Here is a 20,572-nt window from a genome sequence, read left to right on the forward strand (position 1 = left end):
CGATGCTTTGGTTCATGAACTCAATTTGTTCTATGATTTTGGAAAAGGCGGCCATGGTGGTGTCTGTCACCTGATGCAGAGTTTGCAAACAAAAAAATTCTGCCAAATGCTTCTGTTTGTGAGCCAAACTGTTTGCAAACAAAATCATTCATGAACCAAGGTACCACTGTACTTATCAGTTGAAAAAATAAAAGAATGGATGATCCTGTTTGTGTTCTTTCCCTGGGAGTAAAAACACACAATTACAAATGTACAATGAGTCAAACTTCTATTTTATTAACAGGAGTTCAAAATTAATACAAAAAATGCCTCCTTTGCATGTTGTATTTCTTATCCTTAAAAGGCTTCTGATAGGTAGATTAAAAGAATAGCTAAGAGTAGTTCAGCTTTTGTAGTGAACCTTTTTAAAAAGGTTTAATAACATAAACCATCAATATCAGAAAGCATATGGTCCCACAATCGTTTTAGACCTACAGCTTATCAAAGAGTCAGATCCCACACCGGCCGGCTGAGAGAGAGGCTTAACACTGTTTTAAGCCATTAAAAACCATTTTTATAGTCTGTCTGACAACTGGGCAATTAAGAAAGAAAAATCCCAAAAGGCACCCCTCTGCATTATGCGGAATGTGAGAGAATGCCAACTAACGACCATCACAAGTGAAAATAAACGGCTTGAATTCATGTACGGAGCTTTTTCATCACCTGCAAAATATCAGTAAATGGTCACAGAGCTTATCAAGAGATTAAAAACAAGCAGATGTTATTTAAAACACAATTGTGATGATTTTTACCATACTTTAATGTTTACTAAAACTAAAGTTGAACAAAGAAAAGTTGCACATTTAGACTGTTTTTTTCATGTACCTTAACTTTTACTGGGACCATAAACTGATCAGATGATACACAGCCCACACTTTTGGACAGTTGTAATAACAAAGGATTTATTATCATTTGCAGATGAAATAAATGCACCATCCCATACATGAAAGGCTTTAACAAGCCTTAAGCATTTTTCAGATTGTACCAAGGCACCACCAACTGCCTGTTTTATGCACTCATATCTAGTAAAGAAACTAACACTTCCCTCAACATCAGTTCTGCACTGGTTCTGGTTTATTATACACTTCCAAAACAACAAAAATTTGCAAATATGTGCGAACACTGTGGTCCCCTCACAGTACTGCTTAGTCATCATCCTCCTCTTCCTCCTCTTCTTCCTCAAAGCTATCCTCAAAGCCATCGCTGTCTTCCTGATCTTCATCCCCCTCTATTGCCGTGTCCCACTGAGGGTGATTTTCTGGCACAGGCTTAGCCTCATGAACTTCCAACTACAAAGAAAAATCAAATATAAACATCAGATATTTAGGGAGAAATAACAGAATAAATATCTAGTAAATAAAAGCTTTTCTTTGATCACAGCAATTATAAAGAAATGGATTTTTATGGACATAATATAATCCTAAATACAACACATTCATTTAGAATAAGACACTTCATCCTATGAGTAATGTAGTTGTATTTGTAACCTGGTATCTTAACTTCATACAACTTATATTATTTGTGAAGGTAATTGTGTGGCACAAAAGACTAATACAATTGTGATTACACATACACAAGAATCGTAACAGAAGTCTTCTGCTGAAGGAAGACTCAAGTATGACTTTCAGAAAGACATTTTGTAACCTCTAGGCTTGTGAAGTAAAATTCTATAGCCAACCAAAGAAATACGGAGCTCTACTGGGAAAAAAGGTTCACTCTCACTGGCTCTCCTTCTCTACCATCCAACAGTGCTTTAGCACAATCTCACTAGTATAACAGAACACCTTTTAAAAAATGTTCAAGTGAAATGGTAAACACTTGTAGGAACGTGCTTCAAATGATAATCATAGTGCATGTTCTAAGATGATTAAAAAATCAGTTTCAGAAATCGTTAAGTAAATAAACACTTAACAGAAAAATATTCACTGTTTACATAAACTGCTCCAATAGAATCTGTGGTAAAAATCTATGTGCTTTCCGCTCTCTCTCTCTCTCTCTCTCTCTCTCTCTCTCTCTCTGGTTTTTTGACACAGTTTTGTTGGCTTTGAACTCACTATGGAGCCCAGGCAGCTCTCGACCTTGCAGCAACCTTCCCACCTCAGCCTTCCAAGCGCTGGGATCACAAGCATGCACCACCATGCCTGGATCTGCTGGGATTACGGGTGTACCACTATGGCAGGCTAGTCAAGTTCTTATACTCCTTAAAATCTAATTCAACAACTTAAATGTATTATTGAAAAAGTATGATTTGTTTTTCTTCCATTTTTCTACATTTCAAAACCAATCATAGTTCTCTTATGCTTATCCAACCGCTCAAACAGGCAACTATATCCACTGAAAAAAGTCCTTACTCTTACCTTTAATGGTTTAATTTGATCCAAACCCATGTAAGAGTCTGATCTCAAGAACACTGTATACTGATAATTTCCAGGCTTGCCTGGAGCAGGAAATTTTAGTTCTACCTAGAAAATAAAAACCAGCATTTAAAAGTCTGTATTTCGTGGAGACAACAATAGCATACACTTAAAATTTCTTGTTTCAATAGCCAGATGTTTGCTCAAATGATGCATCAACTCCTAAAACATGTTACGGAAGTCCCAACAGCAACAAATGTATGTGATACTATGTAAAAAGTAAACCACATTAAGAATTTATGAAGGTAATCTGTATCTCTACAACTTAAAAAAGAATAAAGTAACCACCCAACTTCTCTGTTGACCATTATCCAGAATATTTGAAGAAATTAAATATAGTATAAGGTAGAAATAAATAAAACTGGAATTAATATAGTAATATACTTCACTAAATAGGAGATAATTCTTGCCAAATTTTATTTCAACGATAAATATCCAATGCTTTCAAAGGTCAAAATGGTGTTTTATTTCCTCATCAAATCATAATCTTCAAGTATAAATAGTCACAAACTCGTAGGAGTTTCATTTGCACTTGGGTGAAAAATACATTTTTAAAATGACATTTGGGGGGCCAGGGATATAGCTCAGTGGCACAAGCACCTGCCTGGCAAGTGCAAGGTCCTGAGTTTGATTCCTGGTGTCAGAAAAAAAAGACATTTAGATGCTCAAGTGATTTGTTTCCAATCTTCAAAACTTTGTAGCCAAGATTATATACTAAAGGAGGCCATTAAAATTTTAAAAATTATTTTTTTTTAATTTTAAAAATTATGAATCTTAAATTTTTGTTTAACCTTTCTAACATAAACCTGGATGCTATAAAACTTTTTGATTGTACTGTAAAAAAAGAAAATGGATTTAAAAAGATAAATATTTATATTCTACCCTCCTCTCCTCATTTGTGGTACTGGGAATTCTACCACTGAGCTGTATCTGCCCTTTTTCTGCTTGTTAGAAACAATCATATTAGGAAAACAAACTGGGGAGACACACCTGTACTACAAAAGGCTGATTTCTTCACACTTAAAAAAACTCCACACCGATTTAAAGGACTCAAAAAATGAACAATGGTCACAAACAGACACACAAACAGAATTTGACTTGAACACACTGAAGGTGTCTGCATTCACTCTAACACAGAAATTAGAAACTACAATGAATACAATGAGCCCAGTAAAAACTGACTTAGACAAGACTTACCTTTTTGTATTTATCAATGAATACATGCTAAAATGACTGTGTAAAAGACTGTGGGAGAATTCATACATGGTCGAGTATCACCCACAGATGAGGAAAGAGGTACTTTTATAACAGAGAAAAGCCTTAGCTGAGCCACCCTAGTATCACCAATGTGGAGCAGACTGGTAAGTACGCCCTGATGTCATGCACTACATACACCACCGATGTAGTGTGCTTGAAAAAATATTTAAGATGAATATACTGAGTGACCAATGAGACAAATTCATATTGTGATTCTATGAAATATCTTGCCTACATTCTTGAAAAATGTCAAAGGCATGAAAGATTAAAAGCAGAGGATTAACAAACAAAATGCAAAAAGTGATCCTTGACTAGATCCTGAACTTAAAAAGAAAATAAAAAATTGCAGCAGGTATCAGTGGAATATTTGAGGAAATCTGAATACAGACTGAACTATTGGATATACTACCTTACTGATGTGAAATTCCTTGAATGACATAATTGTGTTTATGAAGAAAAAGGAAATACATGTCTAAGTTATATTATTGAAAGAAAGTGGAAAAGTGCTAAACAAGGTATATACTACCTTTTGTGTAGCATTAAGGGAGAAATAACAATGTATGTGTTTACTTAGAATTTACGTACAATATCACACAATGAATACAGAAAATTTTGATAACACTGATGATCTCCAGGGAGAGGAAAGGATGATTGGGAAATACAGATACAAGATGTTTTCACTTTATATACTTTTATATCCTCTGAAATTTTTAGGTGAATGGGTTACCTATTCAAATACAAGTAAACTTTATATTAAAAAAATAAAATTCTTTTAAATACTCTTAAATTGGCTCTACCTCTAAATTGGCTCTACCTCTTACCTTTAGTAAGCAATACCAAACTATTTCATATACTTACCATTTCATTATACAGAAGTTACTGTAGCAAAAATCAGCATCTAGAACTATCTTAAAATTCAAAACCCTTAATCTTATCTAAGCCAAAATCTTTTTTCAGAAAAGGTAACACATAAAAGAAATCAAGAAGAAAAAAAAAAAACAAAACACAGAACCACAATGTGGTTCTCATAGGTAAAAAACAAATATGGTTGTCACAATGCTACTTTGCTATCATTAACAGTGGACAATGACATCTAGTCAAAAATTCCACTCTAAAAAAAATCTAATCATCAGTTCTTAGATTTTTTTTAAAAAAACACAATACTTAACATTAATAAAGATAAAAAGCACACAATTTTATAAAATATCATTAAATTCTGGAGAGGACAAAAAAGACACATGATATTAGATGCAAGAAATGAAAATTGCCAAAAATACATTGACTGGTAAGTTTTTAAGACTAACCAAGCTGCCTTCCTTTAACAATTCTTTAAAAATTTCCAATGAGCACACCCCACAGCATCAGAGAACAATGTGCAATGTGTCATAACAAACCGATTAAATAAACCAAATATGACAAAGTGATTATTTTAAAAAAGGCTTTATGAAGCAACATGATGCTGTATACAATAGGAACAGATATGCTGAGTGATTACCTCTTCTGTTTCTTTGAGTGTACACACATGATATGGCATAGATATTAACGTCTGTTCCTTCCTATCTGCAATATAAAGCCACCACCACTCTTGTTTTTCCTGGAAGGTAAAAAAAAGAAAAAAGAGTACAAATAGAACTAAAGGAACAGTTTTGGCTTGTCTTATTTTATAGATACTATCTTTGTTTTGTTCATTGCTACATCCTCAGCACTGACACAGTACCTGGTTATACTGAATAATCTGTTCTTAACCATTTATATATATAGTCCTTGCTCCCCAAAATAATTTTGCATGCAATTTTGGGGGTTTCAATGATTCCTTCAAACCTATTCATGGATCTGTATATTAAAAGCTCAATTTACCATAAATGACAAAAGATATTCCTAAAAAAGAAAACAACACAATTTATTACAGTATCATAGAAACAGGGGCCTCTAAACCCATGAAGCAATAGAGGTGAGTGGTAGGAAAGCAAGCCAAGCCTCATCTGCATTTACGGCCACTCTCTGGAGTGGCTCTCGTAACTCAAAAAACTCTGGTCAGTGACCTACCTTTAGAAAGCCAACCCGAGCCTAACCCTAATGTGTCTAACCAAAAATGTCACCTGAACTTAACCATGTTCTGCAGAATATGATTAAATTTATCAACCACACTAAAGTACATGCCCTTAACTCACATTTCTTCATGTAGCTCTGTGAGGTGGACATAGAACCCACCTATCTTCTCTGATATACATGGAAGTGAGTTTTGGTTTGTCTTATTTTATAGATACTATCTTTCGCCAGTAAACTGTTTACTGGCCAGAGTTTTTGAGTTACAAGAGCCACTCCAGAGATATCTTTTAGAAAAACAGCCACCAAAAGCCCATTTCAGTGACACAGAATAGGCTGCAAAACTTGTTTATTCATGTGACATAATCAATCTGCTAAACAAACTCAATCTGTTACTTCAAGGAAGAATGACAACTTTGTTCAAGTCAGCAGATAAAGTGGCTGCATTCAAAGCCAAACTGATAGAGGGGTGACAAATAAACAATGGAATTTCTGACATGTTTCAAACATTAGTAAGGATTTTGAAAGAGACTGAGACACGGCCTTCTTTCTCCCAGTTGGAATGGGATCATCTCTCTTGGCTGTAGGAAGAGTTTGAGCTTAGCTTCCCAACTACAAATGATCCCCCAACTGGGAAGGAAATGATCCAAAACCCATATGTGAATAGGCCAGTAAATGGACTTTGTCCACGTGAGAAGAGGGATCAACTGTTTGAGGCTGCAAGTGATGGTGGCCTTGAAAATGTGCTTGATACAACTTCTAATCTCCGTATGTTCTAGATTAAAGTCAAGACAGAATATCCTGATATTGCCAGAAAAGCACTAAGAAGCCTGCTTCCATTTCCAACATCTTTTTGTGCAGCAGGGTTTTCTGCAGTGATAACAACTAAACTGAAACTACGGAGTAGACTGGACATAAGCAACACACTGGGTAACACTGCTTCCCTTCACCTCCAGGCGGCACTGTGGGAAAATGAGCTCAGGGCTCCCACCAAATCCACATTACAGTAAGTTATGTAACTATTCTGTTACTACGATGATAATGAAGTACATAATAAATGCAATGTGCTTGAATCATCCCCACACCACCCCACCTCACCTCACCTCCCCGGACTCAGGAAAAAGCTGCCTTACATGAAACCAGTCCCTGGTGCCAAAAGTGTTGGGGACTGCTTATACAGCATATAATCTTAGTAATCTGACCGAGTAATAAGTAAACGCTACAAAATAGGCATGGAAGGGACTAGGGCAATCAAAAAATATATAAAAGATTTTATATTCCTTCAAGTATCGCACATTTTAAAGGTCTATGTATCTACCTTTCACTGCACATTTTAATAAGCTTGGCAATTCTAGTTGAACTTCAAAAAGATCAGGAACAGAAGAAGAACGGAGTAAAGAAACTACCACTAGCATGCACAATGACAGCGGGGTGAAACAACAGAAGAAACGGCAGAAAAGTATCTTCTAAAAAAATGTAGAAGGCCAAGCGGTCTGGAAGGACCAAACCTCAGTGCGTTCAGCAGCCGTCACAGCTCCTGTCAGTAACTGCTCAGTCATCTGCTCAGCATCACCCATTTGAAGAATGGGGTAGGAAAGGTATCTTTCTAAGGTGGCTTAAAAAAAAATGTTTCAAAAGCAAATGTTTTGGAGCTAAAGTCAACTAGATATGCTAAATATTCATTTAATCAGAACAGCACTAACTCTCAATTTCCCAAAACTTAAAAACCTATTGAAAGTGTCTGTCTTTATACCAAATCTGCTGCACTTTCCATTTAACCACAGGAAATGGTTTACTATCTTTTCCAAAATGCTGCACTATATTCAACTAAAAGCTCTTCTGTTTAAATACCTGAAGGTATACGAAGCGTTGCAGGATTAGTAAGTCTAATGATAAATCACAACTGCATGATGATGTGAGCAGCAACTAACAAGAAAATTAAATTCTACTTAACCTGAGGGTTGGATGATCACAGGAGGGATATTTGTAAATATGTGTGTCTACGTGTTCTGCAAACACAAAGTGTGTAACAACACAACGATCTCAAAATGCAATGCTACCCCCCAGACTTTATAGGGCAAAGACTCCCAAGTAGTTGTATCTGCATGAATCTGCTGTGGCAGCATGGAAAGGATAGGGCTGTGTTCCAATAAAATTTTATTTACAATAAAGTCTCATTCTGTAAAACAGGCAAGGAGCTGTATTTCACTTGCAGGTTGTATACTGCCAATACTTACTTTAAAGCCACACAAACCTAGATTATTTTACCTCCCTGTATCTACTTTTCTGGCTGGGCACAGGGCACATGCTTATAATCCCAGCTACTCGGGAAGCTAAGGCGGGAGGATCATGAGTTCAAAGTCATTCTGGGCAACACAGTGAGATGCCCTCCCAAAAAGAATATAAATAATTGAAGAATGATAAACATAGCTTTCTTTCTCTGTTACATGATGCATGCCTACCTCTGGCCACATTGTGAAGATGAACTGAGATAATACACGTACATATTAGAATGTCAGCACATGAAGTGCATTAAAAGACAGTAATGCCAATGATATTGCATCTGTGCCTAGATTCTCTGATGTCCACCTTAAAACTGAAACAAATGTTGTACGAGTTATTTGACACTTTTAAAAGTGTCAAATTTGGGCAGGGAGGGTACCAGGAATCTATTTTGGACAGGAGGTACCAGGAATCAAACTCAAGACCTCACACTTATCAGGCAGATGCTATGCCACTGAGCTAAATCCCCAGCCCCTTGTCTTTCTATTGTGTGCGATTCCCAACCATGCTTAATGTGCTACACATACTACATGAGTTTCAATAATATGTAAGCCAATTAACACTAAATGGGTAATAAGGTACATGGGAAGGCAGACAGGCAGATGTCAGGAAGACCCTAAATAAATTTCATTTAACATAAGATACTTTAAGACACTTACCATATAGATGAAGATTACAATAGAAAAAAAAATGATTTTTGCTGATAAAACATTCTAAGGGAGTGAAGGAAGAATATTTGACTTATCAACTAAACAAGGTCTGAAATAAAACTGCCTGTATAAGCTAAGTTATGCATCTCACTGCACTTTTTAAGCCAATCAGTGAGTAGAATTTATTCACTTGATTTCAGGATGCTTGGTGTTGGCAGACTACATCTGCAATGGGCAAACTGCCCCTACTGGATGGCCCAAAGCTCAGGACCCACCAGAAGATCAGGGTGTGCATTAAGATGGAATCCTGGGCAGACTTCTCTCCACGTCAAAACAACTCTATGCAGAGCCACTCACTTATTACTAGGAGAGCCAGATTATTGAGAAGTTTGCCTTAAGCAGCCCCTAGCATCTCTGTACTGCCATTCTCAAGCAGAAGGATTTTATATATGAAGTCACCAGTCACACATGAGCAATGAGCAGAATGCTCTGCAGTAAAACTCTGTGACAGTCTATAAAACAGTTTCTCTGAACTGGGAGCAATCAGTTCTTGACTTTTGTTCCATTGGGAGAATCACCATCCTCAAGAACAAAATATCAAGGGAGGGCTGGGGATTTAGCTCAGCGGCAAAAGCGCCTGCCTGGCAAGGGCAAGGTCGTAAGTTCGGTTCCCAGTACCAGAGAGAAAAAAAAAAAAAAAATCAAGGGAATAAAAAAAAAAAAAAAAAAATCAAGGGAATCGCAAACTAATTTGAAAGACAAATAAAGACTAGCAAGGAGCAGGCATAATCACAAAACAAAAACAAGGGAGTGAGTAGTGTTTAATGCTCTCTCCTGAACTTGGGACTCAGCTATGCTCAGCTCTTACTAAGGTTTGTTCAGGGCCAAAAACACGGCTGGTTCCACAGCCATTCCCCGAGACCAGGGCGATTTTACTGGGCTCAGAAGAGATCAGGCACGTTCAGGGTGGTATGGCCATAGACTTTACTGAGCTCAGAAAAAGTCTAGTGCTCAGAGGGAAAAGTTAAGATTGCTTTTATCCTATTTAAACATGGAGGGTGAGAGATTCCTACAAATCAAGCAAAGATAAAAGTACACATTTATCTGATAAAGACTCCCTGCCTTGTTAATGAGAGTCATTAAACACAACATTCAATAATGTGAGCATAAAAAGAAGCATAAGAAACCACAGAAATACTTAAAAGAATTAACAACTGCCCCTTTTAAACAACATATTCACTAAAAGTAATTCATATTATAATATATCCTTTAAAAAAGGTGACCCAGGCCACCTTTCACGCTAGTGCACCCCACAAAATGAGGGTTCGAAGAGCAATACCCGAGAAGGAAGTGAGTGGAAAAAGGAGAACACGAGGCCGAGCGCATCACTCACCTCAGGAAAATAAAGACTATATATAGGATGTGTGATCTTTGATTTGGTTTCTAAGAGAGCTCTCTCCTTTCGCTGTATACTTTGTTGTAATTCTTGCCATTCCTAGCAAAGAAAAAAATGAAAATGTTTGAAATCCAGTATGTCTTTTGGTCATTTCCCTGTCAGGAGCTATTATCCTGACAATGCAGTTAACTACTTAGGGTTAGAACAAGTTCCATTCCCACAAAGCTGATCACCTCGCAGCTCAGACGGTACAATACCTCTGCAGCCCAGAGCACGCGCAGCAGCTGTCCCTGCTCCAGCCCTGCCCCTGCTCGTCTCTGCCAGCGCTCTCTTCTTTGCACTTCGTCGGCTCGTTGTTTCAAGCTACTCTACTCCTCTCTGAAATGAACTATTTCACTCCTCCTAACCCTATTTGGACTTCTGTTCTTCCCTCTCTCCACCTGGAAAATTCATACTTACCTTCTTTCAGTACCAGCTGAAGCCTACCACAAGTTCTCTACGCCTCAGAAGTGAGCTGCTGCCTCCCTCTGCATGCCACCACGCAGTGCAGTGTGTATGCATCTTGTATGTGCCACACTGCTCACTGACAAGTCTGCCTACCCTGCTGGCCTGCCCACCCATCATACAAGGGCAGGAACTACTTTGCATTGGGCTTTCATTCGCTGTCAGCTAAGAAAACACTTGGGAGGGAACAGATGATGAATAATTACTTATTGGCCAAATGAATCTACTTTTGGGTCATCTGAACAAACCCGACTATTAAAACCTTAAAAGTCTCCTCTATGAACACTGAAATACTCAGAATAGTACTGTCAACTCTCTCTCAAAGTAAGGCTGAAGAAATAATCTCTAAATTTTTATTTCCTGGAAATCACTGTAATTCTCAAGGTAGAAGAGTCACGGCCGAGCAACTAGTAAAAACAGTTGTCCATTCTTGTTTTCTACCATTCCCACGGAATGTATTATTCTTATACTTGCAGCCTGTGCACTTCACCCCTTCCTATTTCTGACTTTGCCTTTTGCCTCAGAGGCTATTCAGGAAGTCTATTTCTCAAACAACAGGCTCAATTTTAGATCAAAAAACAACAGAAACAGCTAATCAAGTTTGTATTTCATTTGCAGTGAGCCTCTAAGGACCATTATTTGTTAATCAAATATATACTTCTCTATAGTCTTTCTAAAAATTATACAACTTAATACCATGAGACTTATCTATACTCTGTACCTTACATACCCCATAAGGTGGCATTCTATAAGGAGAAGTAGCATCAAGATCCATAGCAATGGCTCTCTACTAAACATTACCTTAATCTGTAACACAGCCTTGCAAGTAACTACTGTTTTACAACCTACCTTTGCTTTCCTTATCAAGATTCCAGAGATCTCCAATAAGAAAATTTCCTGAAGAGAGCACACTGTTTCAGATCCAGGCCCTACCTTACCTAGCAATTTAAGTTAATAAAGATCTCCAAACTGGGCATGGTGGTGTGTGCCTGTAATACCAACATTCTGGGAGGCCGAGGCAAGGGGATCACAAGTTTAAGCCTGGTCTGGCAACTCAGTGATTTATCTCAAAATAAAAATACTGTTAAAAGGGGGTAATAGGAATGTAGTTTAGTGTAAAAGCCCTGAGCTCAATCCCCAGTACCACCCAAAAAACAAACAAATTCCAAAACAAAAAATGATCACAATTTCCAATCCATATTTGAAATAATTTTTTTTACAAACCCTGTCATTCCTCAAAAAAAAAGCTGGGCATGATGGTGCACACCCATAATCCCAACACTCAAGAGGTAGCTATATAGGTAGTTCTGGGCCAACCCACACTAAACAGTGAGATTGTCTCAAAAAAAAAAAAAAAAAAATTTTACAAAGTAACAAAATACAAAAAGAGCTGTTAAATGAACAAATAAATAAATAAGCTTTCTTGCATATACATATCAGTATTATTTAAAACAAGAAATGGCAAGCAAGCAAAAAAATGAGTAACAACAAAACTCAGAACAGCCAGGCAAGGTAACCTGCCTATAGTCCCAGTGCTGAGTAGGCTGAGGCAAGAAGATCACTTGAGTCTAGGAGTTCAAGACCAGGAAACATAGTGAAAACCATCTTAAAATAAAAAAAGCCTCCAAGTCACTAGAGGTACAATTCTAATCATTTAAACCTCTTAAATCTTACCGCCTCATCATCTTTGCTCTGTTTTTCATCTTGCTCTCTATCAGACTCTCGGTCACTACCGTCATCTTTTTCACTCTGGGAATCTCTATTGGTTTCTTCTTCTTCAGAATCACTACCTTTGTCAGAAACTTCTTCTTCGTCCTCCTTTACTGCAGCTTCCTAAAAAACAGCAACCACAAAAGTTCTCAGTACTGCAAGATGTATTTCTCTTCTGCGTCTCTGAAGCTAACATATTATCAATATAACTGAACTGGCTCACACTTAAAATTTCACCATTCACACAGAATTCTAGAAATCCATACATATTCCTATTTATGTATAAAGATGTGAGAGAATGAAGGCTTTATTATTCTGCCTATTTGTCTGTTATTTTATTCATTCTTTATGGTCTATAAAATAAAAATACATTTCTGTTTATACTTTATCACAATAGGTACCAGCTTTCAAAGCATCAATTATACACACATTTTACTTAAGGAAAGGAAAAGGGTAATGTATAGAGAAGTATTACTTTGGGAGATTAAGATCACTTTCGGTAACCAATGGTTATAATGCAGTAAAAAAAGTCAACTCCCTGGCAAAATACTTACTGGTTCATTTCAAGAAGAAAAAGTATAGCAAATTAAATGCAAAGTTCACAAAAATAGAAAATACATCTATAAGAGAAACTCAAAACAATAAAAAGTTGTTCTTTGGAAAGATCAGTAAGACTGATAAACCCCTGGGCAAGAATGCAAGAAAAATAAATATAAATCACTATATTGAAGATTTAAAATGATATAACTGGATTTGATAGACATTAAAAATAACAGGACATTATAACTATGCCAAATGACCAGTAATGAGGAAATAGACAAATTCCCTGAAAAACAAATTTGCTGTAACTCATTAAAAAAAGAATATATGTCAATGAAACAAACTCCAAAACTAAAGCCCTTTTAAAAACTCCAAGCCGGGCCTGGTGGGGCATGCCTGTAATCCAAGCACTCAGGAGAAAGGAGGAGGATCGCTGCAAGTTTGAGACCAGCCAGGGCTACAAAGTGAGCTCAAGACCACCCTGAACTGCATAGTGAGACCCTGTCTCAAAAAGACTAAATAAATAAATAAATAAATAAAATAAAAATAAAAAGAATAAAAACTCCAGGCCCAAATGACTACCCTAGAGAATTTTCCAAATAAGGAACCCAAGTTTATATAAACTTTTCCAGAAAAGGGAACATCTCCTAGCTTGCTTAGGATAGCACAAACCTGATACAAAACTTAAGAGAATTACATGAAAGAGGAAGGACAAACTAATGTTCTCTCATGAAAACAATTACAAGAATCCAATAAAATGTTATCAAATTCAAGTAAATTAAAAATAAAAGGTCATGTTATGACTAAATGAGAATATGATCCTGGAATACAAGGATAGCTAAAAAATTTTAAATTCATCAATATAACTCACATTAACAAAAGAAAAAAAAAGCAAATGATCAACTAAGTAGATTAAGAAAGAATATTTGATAAAATTCACTACTCTGGGGCTGGGGATTTAGCTCAGCAGCACAATGCCTGCCTGGCAAGCGCAAGGTCATGAGTTCGATTCCCGGCACTGGAACAAAAAAATAAATAAATAAATAAATAAATAAATTACTTCTCATTTTAAAAAATTCTCATCAAATGGAAGACTTCCTATACTTTATCTACAAAAATCATACTTTATGAAATAGTTTGCTTTCTTCCTAAAATTTAAAAAAAATACATGGATGTTCACTATCACCATTTATAATTATACCGAAAGTTCTAGCCAGCAGAAAAAGGCAAAAAGGCAGAAAGGAAGGGTGCACATTTTTAAAAGAAAAAAGTGTCTTAATTCACAGCGTAACCGCATCTGCGGAAAGTATTATAATGAATTACTGTCAATTCATTAAGACTCCATACAAGGTCAAACTTAGGAATCAACTGTTTTTCTATATACCAGAAAAAGCATTGAAGAGTTTTTAAAAAAAATTTACAGTAACAAAAAAGCATCAAATACATGGCAGTAAATATAATGAAAGATGTAACATACTTCTGTCATTCAACATTACAAAACACTGCTGAGAAAGATTAAAGAAGCTCCAAATTAATCAAGATAAACCAATAATTCATGCATATAATAATAAATAAGACTCAGTACTAACATGTCAATTTCCCTATACTGAGCCAGAGTCAATACCAATATACATTAAGCATGTTTTTTGATAGAAATTACCAATACTTAGCCAGAAATGCAAAAGATCTAAAATAGCTAAGGCAACTTTGTATTAATTAAGAGTTGGAAGACTTCATGCTACCATGTCCTAAGACTTCACTTAAAGCTACAATTAAGAGTACAGTATTGGTACAAGAATAAACAACTAGAATAGAGTCTACACACTAACACAGAAACAATATGGTCAGTCATGTGTTGTGTAACAAAATGCCACTGTGATTTGGGGAAGAGAGACTACCTTAGTGCTAGAATTAGTAACCCATATTCCATACCTCACACCATTCATGAAAATTAATTCAAGGTAGATCATACAACTAAAATGTAACAAGTAAAATAATAATGCCTCTAAAGGAGACAGAAAAATGCCTCCATTTACTTGGGTTAGGCTGAGATCTCTTAAGCAGAATACAAAAGCATTAACCATAAAAAGAATGATGAAAATGGACTGCAATAAAATTAAAAGTCATCAAAAGCTACCATTAATATGGGGAAAAATTAAAGACTCATACCCAGAATATACAATGAACTCCAACAAATCCATAAGACAGCAACGTAATAGGAAAAAGAAAAGGATACTAAATGGACAGTAAGTACATGACACTCAACAAGTCCTCAGGCAACTACAGACAAAAACCACACAAAGTGATGCCACTATAGATCAACCAAATGGCAAAAGTAAAAGACTAGGAAAACCAAGTACATGTGAACATGCAAAACAAACAAACACACTATGCATCTACAGTGTACAGTGATACAACTTTAGAGGTTCTTTCAGTGAGTTAAATAAACCTATCTTATAACTCAGCAATCCACTGCTAGGTTAAAAATGAATGCCGTGTACAAGAATAAACACAGTACTTTTATTCATATTAGGTAAAAATTACAAACAACTCAAATGTTTGATATGCACAGAACAGAATGGAAATTTATGGTACCACGTATTTATTCAGTGAAATACCATACACACACGCGCGCACACACACACATACACATACACAGAATGGACTATTGCTAACAAATAATACAAAAAATGAATGTTATGTCATGGCATAGGTCTGTAACCCCAGCACTCCTGGAGGCTGAGGCAGAAGGATTGGAAGTTCAAGTCCTGCTAGGGCAATTTAATACAAACTTGTCTCAAAATTAAAAATATTACAAAGGCTGGCAATGTAACTCAGTGCAAAGGCCCTGGGATCAATCCCTAGTACCCCCACCCCCCAAATGTCATAGACAAAATGTTGAATGATTGCAACCAGACATACAATAATCCCATTTATATGATATGGGCAAAACTAATCTATGATGCATATAAACCAAGTAACAGTGTACAGAGAGATGAGGCAAGTAGCAGGGTTACTGACTAAGCATTAGCTTTCTAGCATGCTAGTAGGATTTTTAATCTTTATTTAGATTCAGTGGGTACTTACATAAAATTTTAAGCACTGTACACATAAGATTTGAACATGTTAGTATATGTATATTCTACCTCAATAATGGTAATGATGATAAAAATAAACTCACACTCCCAATGACTCCATTTGCCTGCTTCTGCTTCTGCTGCTTTGACTGTGGCAATGTCACAGGTGCAGTTTTTTTTTTTAAAGGCTTCTTTTTCTTTGACTTAGCAGTTTTCTTGGGCCCTTTACTCTTCTGCTGCCATCCTCCTTTTGTCTTGTTCTTGTTAGCATCACTTTGCTGTAAATCATAACACACTTCACACTCAGTAAGTCATGGTAATGGGTTGGAAGTCACAGTAATTTTTAGATGGGGATGGCTTAACTAAATATTTTCATAAACTGAATTACTCTCCCACAATAATATAGTCAATCACAGGAGTAAATCAAACATTTGTCGCACCAGGAAAATAGCTTAAGAAAATTCAAGTTTTACCCCATCTTCAGCAGGCTGTTCCTCTGCAGCACAGATGGACTGCTCCTTTTCAAATACTTCCTACGGGCAGCAAGAACAAAAACAAATCTGTTGACCTCTATTTATCTTTCAAAGGAGAAAAGGTATCTTTCAAAATGTGTATTAGTTATGTTGGTGGTTTCGTTTGTTTTTGGCAGCACTGGGCACTGACCTCAGGGCCTTCACACTGAACTACATTCTCAGCCCTTTTAATTTTCTGAGACAGTGCGTCACTAAATTGACATTCAATCTTGTAATCCAACTGCTGTAGCCTCCCAGAGTGCTGAGATTTCAGGCCTGTGTCTCCACACTCAGCTAGTTAAATTTTTTAACTGGCTACCGTTGAGAGAAGTAAACCTAGCAGATGTGTGAATATGCAGCTGGCTACTTTCTGAAGTATAGCATAGCTGTCTCAAATATATTCTGAAAAGCACAATCTACTTAAATAACAAATATAAGGCTGTGGAGAAAGCTCAGCTGCACAGTGCCTGCCTGGCAAACTCAAGGTCCTGAGATCAATTCCCAGTACAAAAAGAAAAAAAAAAACAAACAATGTAAATATGTAAATTTATATGTAAGATATGTAAACAGATTATAAAATCAAAAATATTTTATTACAATAGAGATCACCTAACTCAGACATCAGCACACTATGGCACACTACCAACTTCTAAACAAGGGATTACAGGAACATAGCTATGCCCAATTTTGAGTGTGGTATGTGTAACGAAGATTGTAATGAACTGTAAGGCCTAAAATATTTACTAGCTCAACCTTTCCAAGAAAAGAAAAAGGTTGCTACTCCCTAGTCTAACTCTATCATCACTTCCTCATTTCTTTATTTATTACCTGGATTTAATATTTACTCTAAGGTACAGTTCATACCAAAATGGAAGGAAAAGTACTTGATTTTTTTACTTAATCCAGCTGATTTTGTGCTTTCTTCTTACCAACTACCCCTGAAATGCCAACAGCCCAAGATCAATTCCTTGCTCATTTCTCAGGCTGGGCATTCCAGAGTATTTGAGTACTGCAATTTTAGGTTTTTAACTCAATTTTTGCACAGGCTTAGAAGTACCTTTCACTCAGAGTCCGTTACATAAGATATCTCTTGATATCATAAAATCAACATTTTTTATTTCATAGATCTGACTTCAAAATATGCTCTTCCTACTAGTGATTTTAGATATGGAGTTTAAATGCACATGTACTTCCTGCAGCTAGTCAGAGACCCCAGAGCAGAATAAGATCTACTACTAGTTGAATAAACTACAGTCCACTAAACCAATGAGTTTGAAATATACGAGCTGACTTGGAAGGTAATACAAAGGGAAACAGAGAAACAAGAAACAGGAAATATACACAACACACTTACATTTAACAAAAAGAAGGAGAGAAGTACCAATGTACAAGTTACATATACTGTAAAGGTCCAAATTGCACATATGGATGTGGAGAAAAAAAGAAAACCATGTACACAGACTGAATTCTGCTCATGTGAGGCTGGTAAGTTTTCCTTCGGAAGATGGGTGACAAGGATTCCTAACCTTAAAAAATAAACACTTAATTCTACATATATACTGTACATGCATTAGGACATTTTAAAAAAAGCTTTAAAGTTTATCATCTCAAAGCAGAGTATTAGGTGATTTTTATCTGTTCCTATACTTTTCTGCACTGTTTTAATTTTTTTCCAGATGGCCTGAATTTTTCTTACTATCAGAAACAGTTGTTTTTAATGTAAACTTCAAAAGTTTTAAATAAAAAATAAAATAAATTATCTAAAGAACTAACTAAAAGAGCCAGGCATGGTGGTGCATGCCTGTAATCCTAGCACACAGGAGGCTGAGACAGGAAGATCCCTCCAAGCTAGGCTGAGCTCCACAGTGAGTTCAAGACCAGCATGAACTTCACAGTGAAACCTTATCTCAAAAAAGAATTACTAAACAGGACTAAGTGATAAAATTCTAAAAAACCAGTAATTACCCAGGCATGGTGGCACACACCTGTAATCCCAGCACTTGGAATGCTGAGGCAACAGGATCACCATGAGTTCAAGGCCAGTCTGGGCTACATAGTGAGTTCAAGGCTAGCCTGAAATACATAGTGAGCTCTGTCTCAAAACACAAATTTATTACATGAAGTATTAATCTATTTTAACTGTCTTTGATGTTTATGAAAACTGTCATAAAAATGAATGTAAAATTTCAAAACAGAATGTGTAAAATGAGATTTTATTAGAGCAGTTCTGACTTTGAGAAATTAAACTAAGAAAACTAAATATAATAAGCTTGACATATTACTCTCAAAGCATAAAACATAGAAACTACTTACTGCCATCGTTTGTCTTGTCAATTTTACCAACACTGTAACTAGGGATCCTACTGTGATATTATTGCTGTCTTCATCATCCAGTACTGTAAGACAGAAAGAAAACGGCGAACAAATAAAGTTCTATGTCTATGCAAAAAGTAAAATGTAACATCCAAATCAATCTGTTTCTTTAAGCATATAATATTTTAAGTTTAACTCTTCAATTAGGTGATTTCAACAACTGACTGATTTAACCCTTAAATTAACTCTGCAAAGTATTATCATCACTTCCATTTAAAGAAAAAACTAAGGTTCAGAAATAAAGTAAAATGCCCACTCACAGAACGGCTATACTGGCATTGCCAAATTTCAAGCCAAAGTCTTTGAAAGCACAGTGTAATGTGAGAACTACAACTCTCTCACACAGCAACATACAACTGGGGCTCTGGTACTCTATGTAAAACAGATATTCAAAAGATTTTACCTGAATGATCAATGCATGATACAATAATGAAAACTAATACTGTAAAAAAACACCCTAGGGAGAATTTTTAAAAGCATTTCAACATATCTTCTTTACATTAAAAGTACTTTTAAAACATTTTTTATAAATATTAAGCATAACAAATTTGTATGATTATTTAATTTTTAAAACATGTGCATCCCTAGTTTACTAAAAAAATTAAACTTTAAATAAATAAAATTTATCAGACATGTTCTATTCAAGTAACACCAATGTTCTTTACTAGGCATTTTTGTCTAAAGCTTTTTTTAAGTTTGCTATGCCTGCTTTACACTGATTTTTATTGGCACACTATGTTCTAGCCTCTAATAAGTACTCAGGATTGGAAAATGATGGCCTCCAACAACCTGCAGTTACTAACTCTACTAGTGACTGCGATATATCAAGTAACCGGATATCAGAAAATGGTATAGTAACCCTTCACACTGGAAGTCTCCCTTATCAAAAAATAAAATCTGGGCCACATATCCATCTACATTTTTTAGGGGCTGGGGATTTAGCTCAGTGGCACAGCGCCTGCCTGGCAAGCACAAGGTCGTGAGTTTGGTTCCCAGTACCGGGAAAAGAAAAGAAAACAAAACAAAACAAAAAATACATTTTTCATTTTACCAACTTACACATGCATGAGCAGTACATGTAAGATAACTGTTGTACAGACATCTATGAGCCCTTGGATAGTTGAAAAGGCCTACCATGAGACTCTACCTAGCCTCTAGCATTAAAGGCAAAGACAGATCTATTACCTCCATCATAGTATTAAGCAATGTCTGTTCTCTGCTTCTATGAGCCTTCTATTTTTCCTTCAAACTATACCACACATATTACATATATGCACAGCTATAGACAGCACTGTAAAAACATAAACTATACAAGACGCTACGGAGCAGAACACATGATAATGTTTCCCATTATCTGGGAAATGAATACTCTTACTTTCTTGGAAAGTAGTTTAGTGGAAACTGAACACTCTTACTTTCTTGTAAAATCAAGAAAAAAACCTTCTAACATTCATTTTTCCAGGAAGCACATGCTTTTTACAGTCATATCAAAGATTACCTGAGTCCCCAGTTAGATTTTTATTCGAACATTTTCTGGTTAAATCAGTGTAGTTCAAATGCAGCTTTCACACTGTTGTTTTTAAAGTCTGAAAATTCATAGCCCCAAAGAAAATCCCAAATCCCTGCCAAAGTGGTCCAAGTTTTTCCTATGTATCCTATATTCTAAGCAAACTGATACATCAGGTTGTACTGTTTGCTTTCCTGTCTCAAGCACCCATCCTAAGTGGCCATTTACCTCTTCTCAGTTCCTATTAGGATACACACTCATAAG

At 36.1% G+C, this 20,572-nt stretch overlaps 1 protein-coding gene across 1 annotated transcript in view; it reads right to left on the reverse strand.

Annotated features, from left to right (window-relative positions):
* Positions 1-251: 251 nt before the first annotated feature.
* Sec63 (SEC63 homolog, protein translocation regulator) overlaps positions 252-20,572 on the reverse strand; it is a 63,270-nt gene continuing 42,949 nt past the window's right edge. Inside the window, exons 14-21 of the mRNA XM_005377841.2 lie at positions 18,742-18,824; positions 16,390-16,449; positions 16,021-16,194; positions 12,264-12,422; positions 10,083-10,184; positions 5,206-5,304; positions 2,397-2,501; positions 252-1,328 (exon numbers count right to left, since the gene is read on the reverse strand). Coding sequence (XP_005377898.1) covers positions 1,185-1,328; positions 2,397-2,501; positions 5,206-5,304; positions 10,083-10,184; positions 12,264-12,422; positions 16,021-16,194; positions 16,390-16,449; positions 18,742-18,824 — 926 coding nt within the window. The 3' untranslated portion in view covers positions 252-1,184. The remainder of the gene's footprint in view (positions 1,329-2,396; positions 2,502-5,205; positions 5,305-10,082; positions 10,185-12,263; positions 12,423-16,020; positions 16,195-16,389; positions 16,450-18,741; positions 18,825-20,572) is intronic.

This window comes from Chinchilla lanigera, unplaced genomic scaffold (genome assembly GCF_000276665.1).
Source record: "Chinchilla lanigera isolate Chin_1 unplaced genomic scaffold, ChiLan1.0 scaffold00010, whole genome shotgun sequence".
In the NCBI taxonomy this organism is placed as follows: domain Eukaryota; kingdom Metazoa; phylum Chordata; class Mammalia; order Rodentia; family Chinchillidae; genus Chinchilla; species Chinchilla lanigera.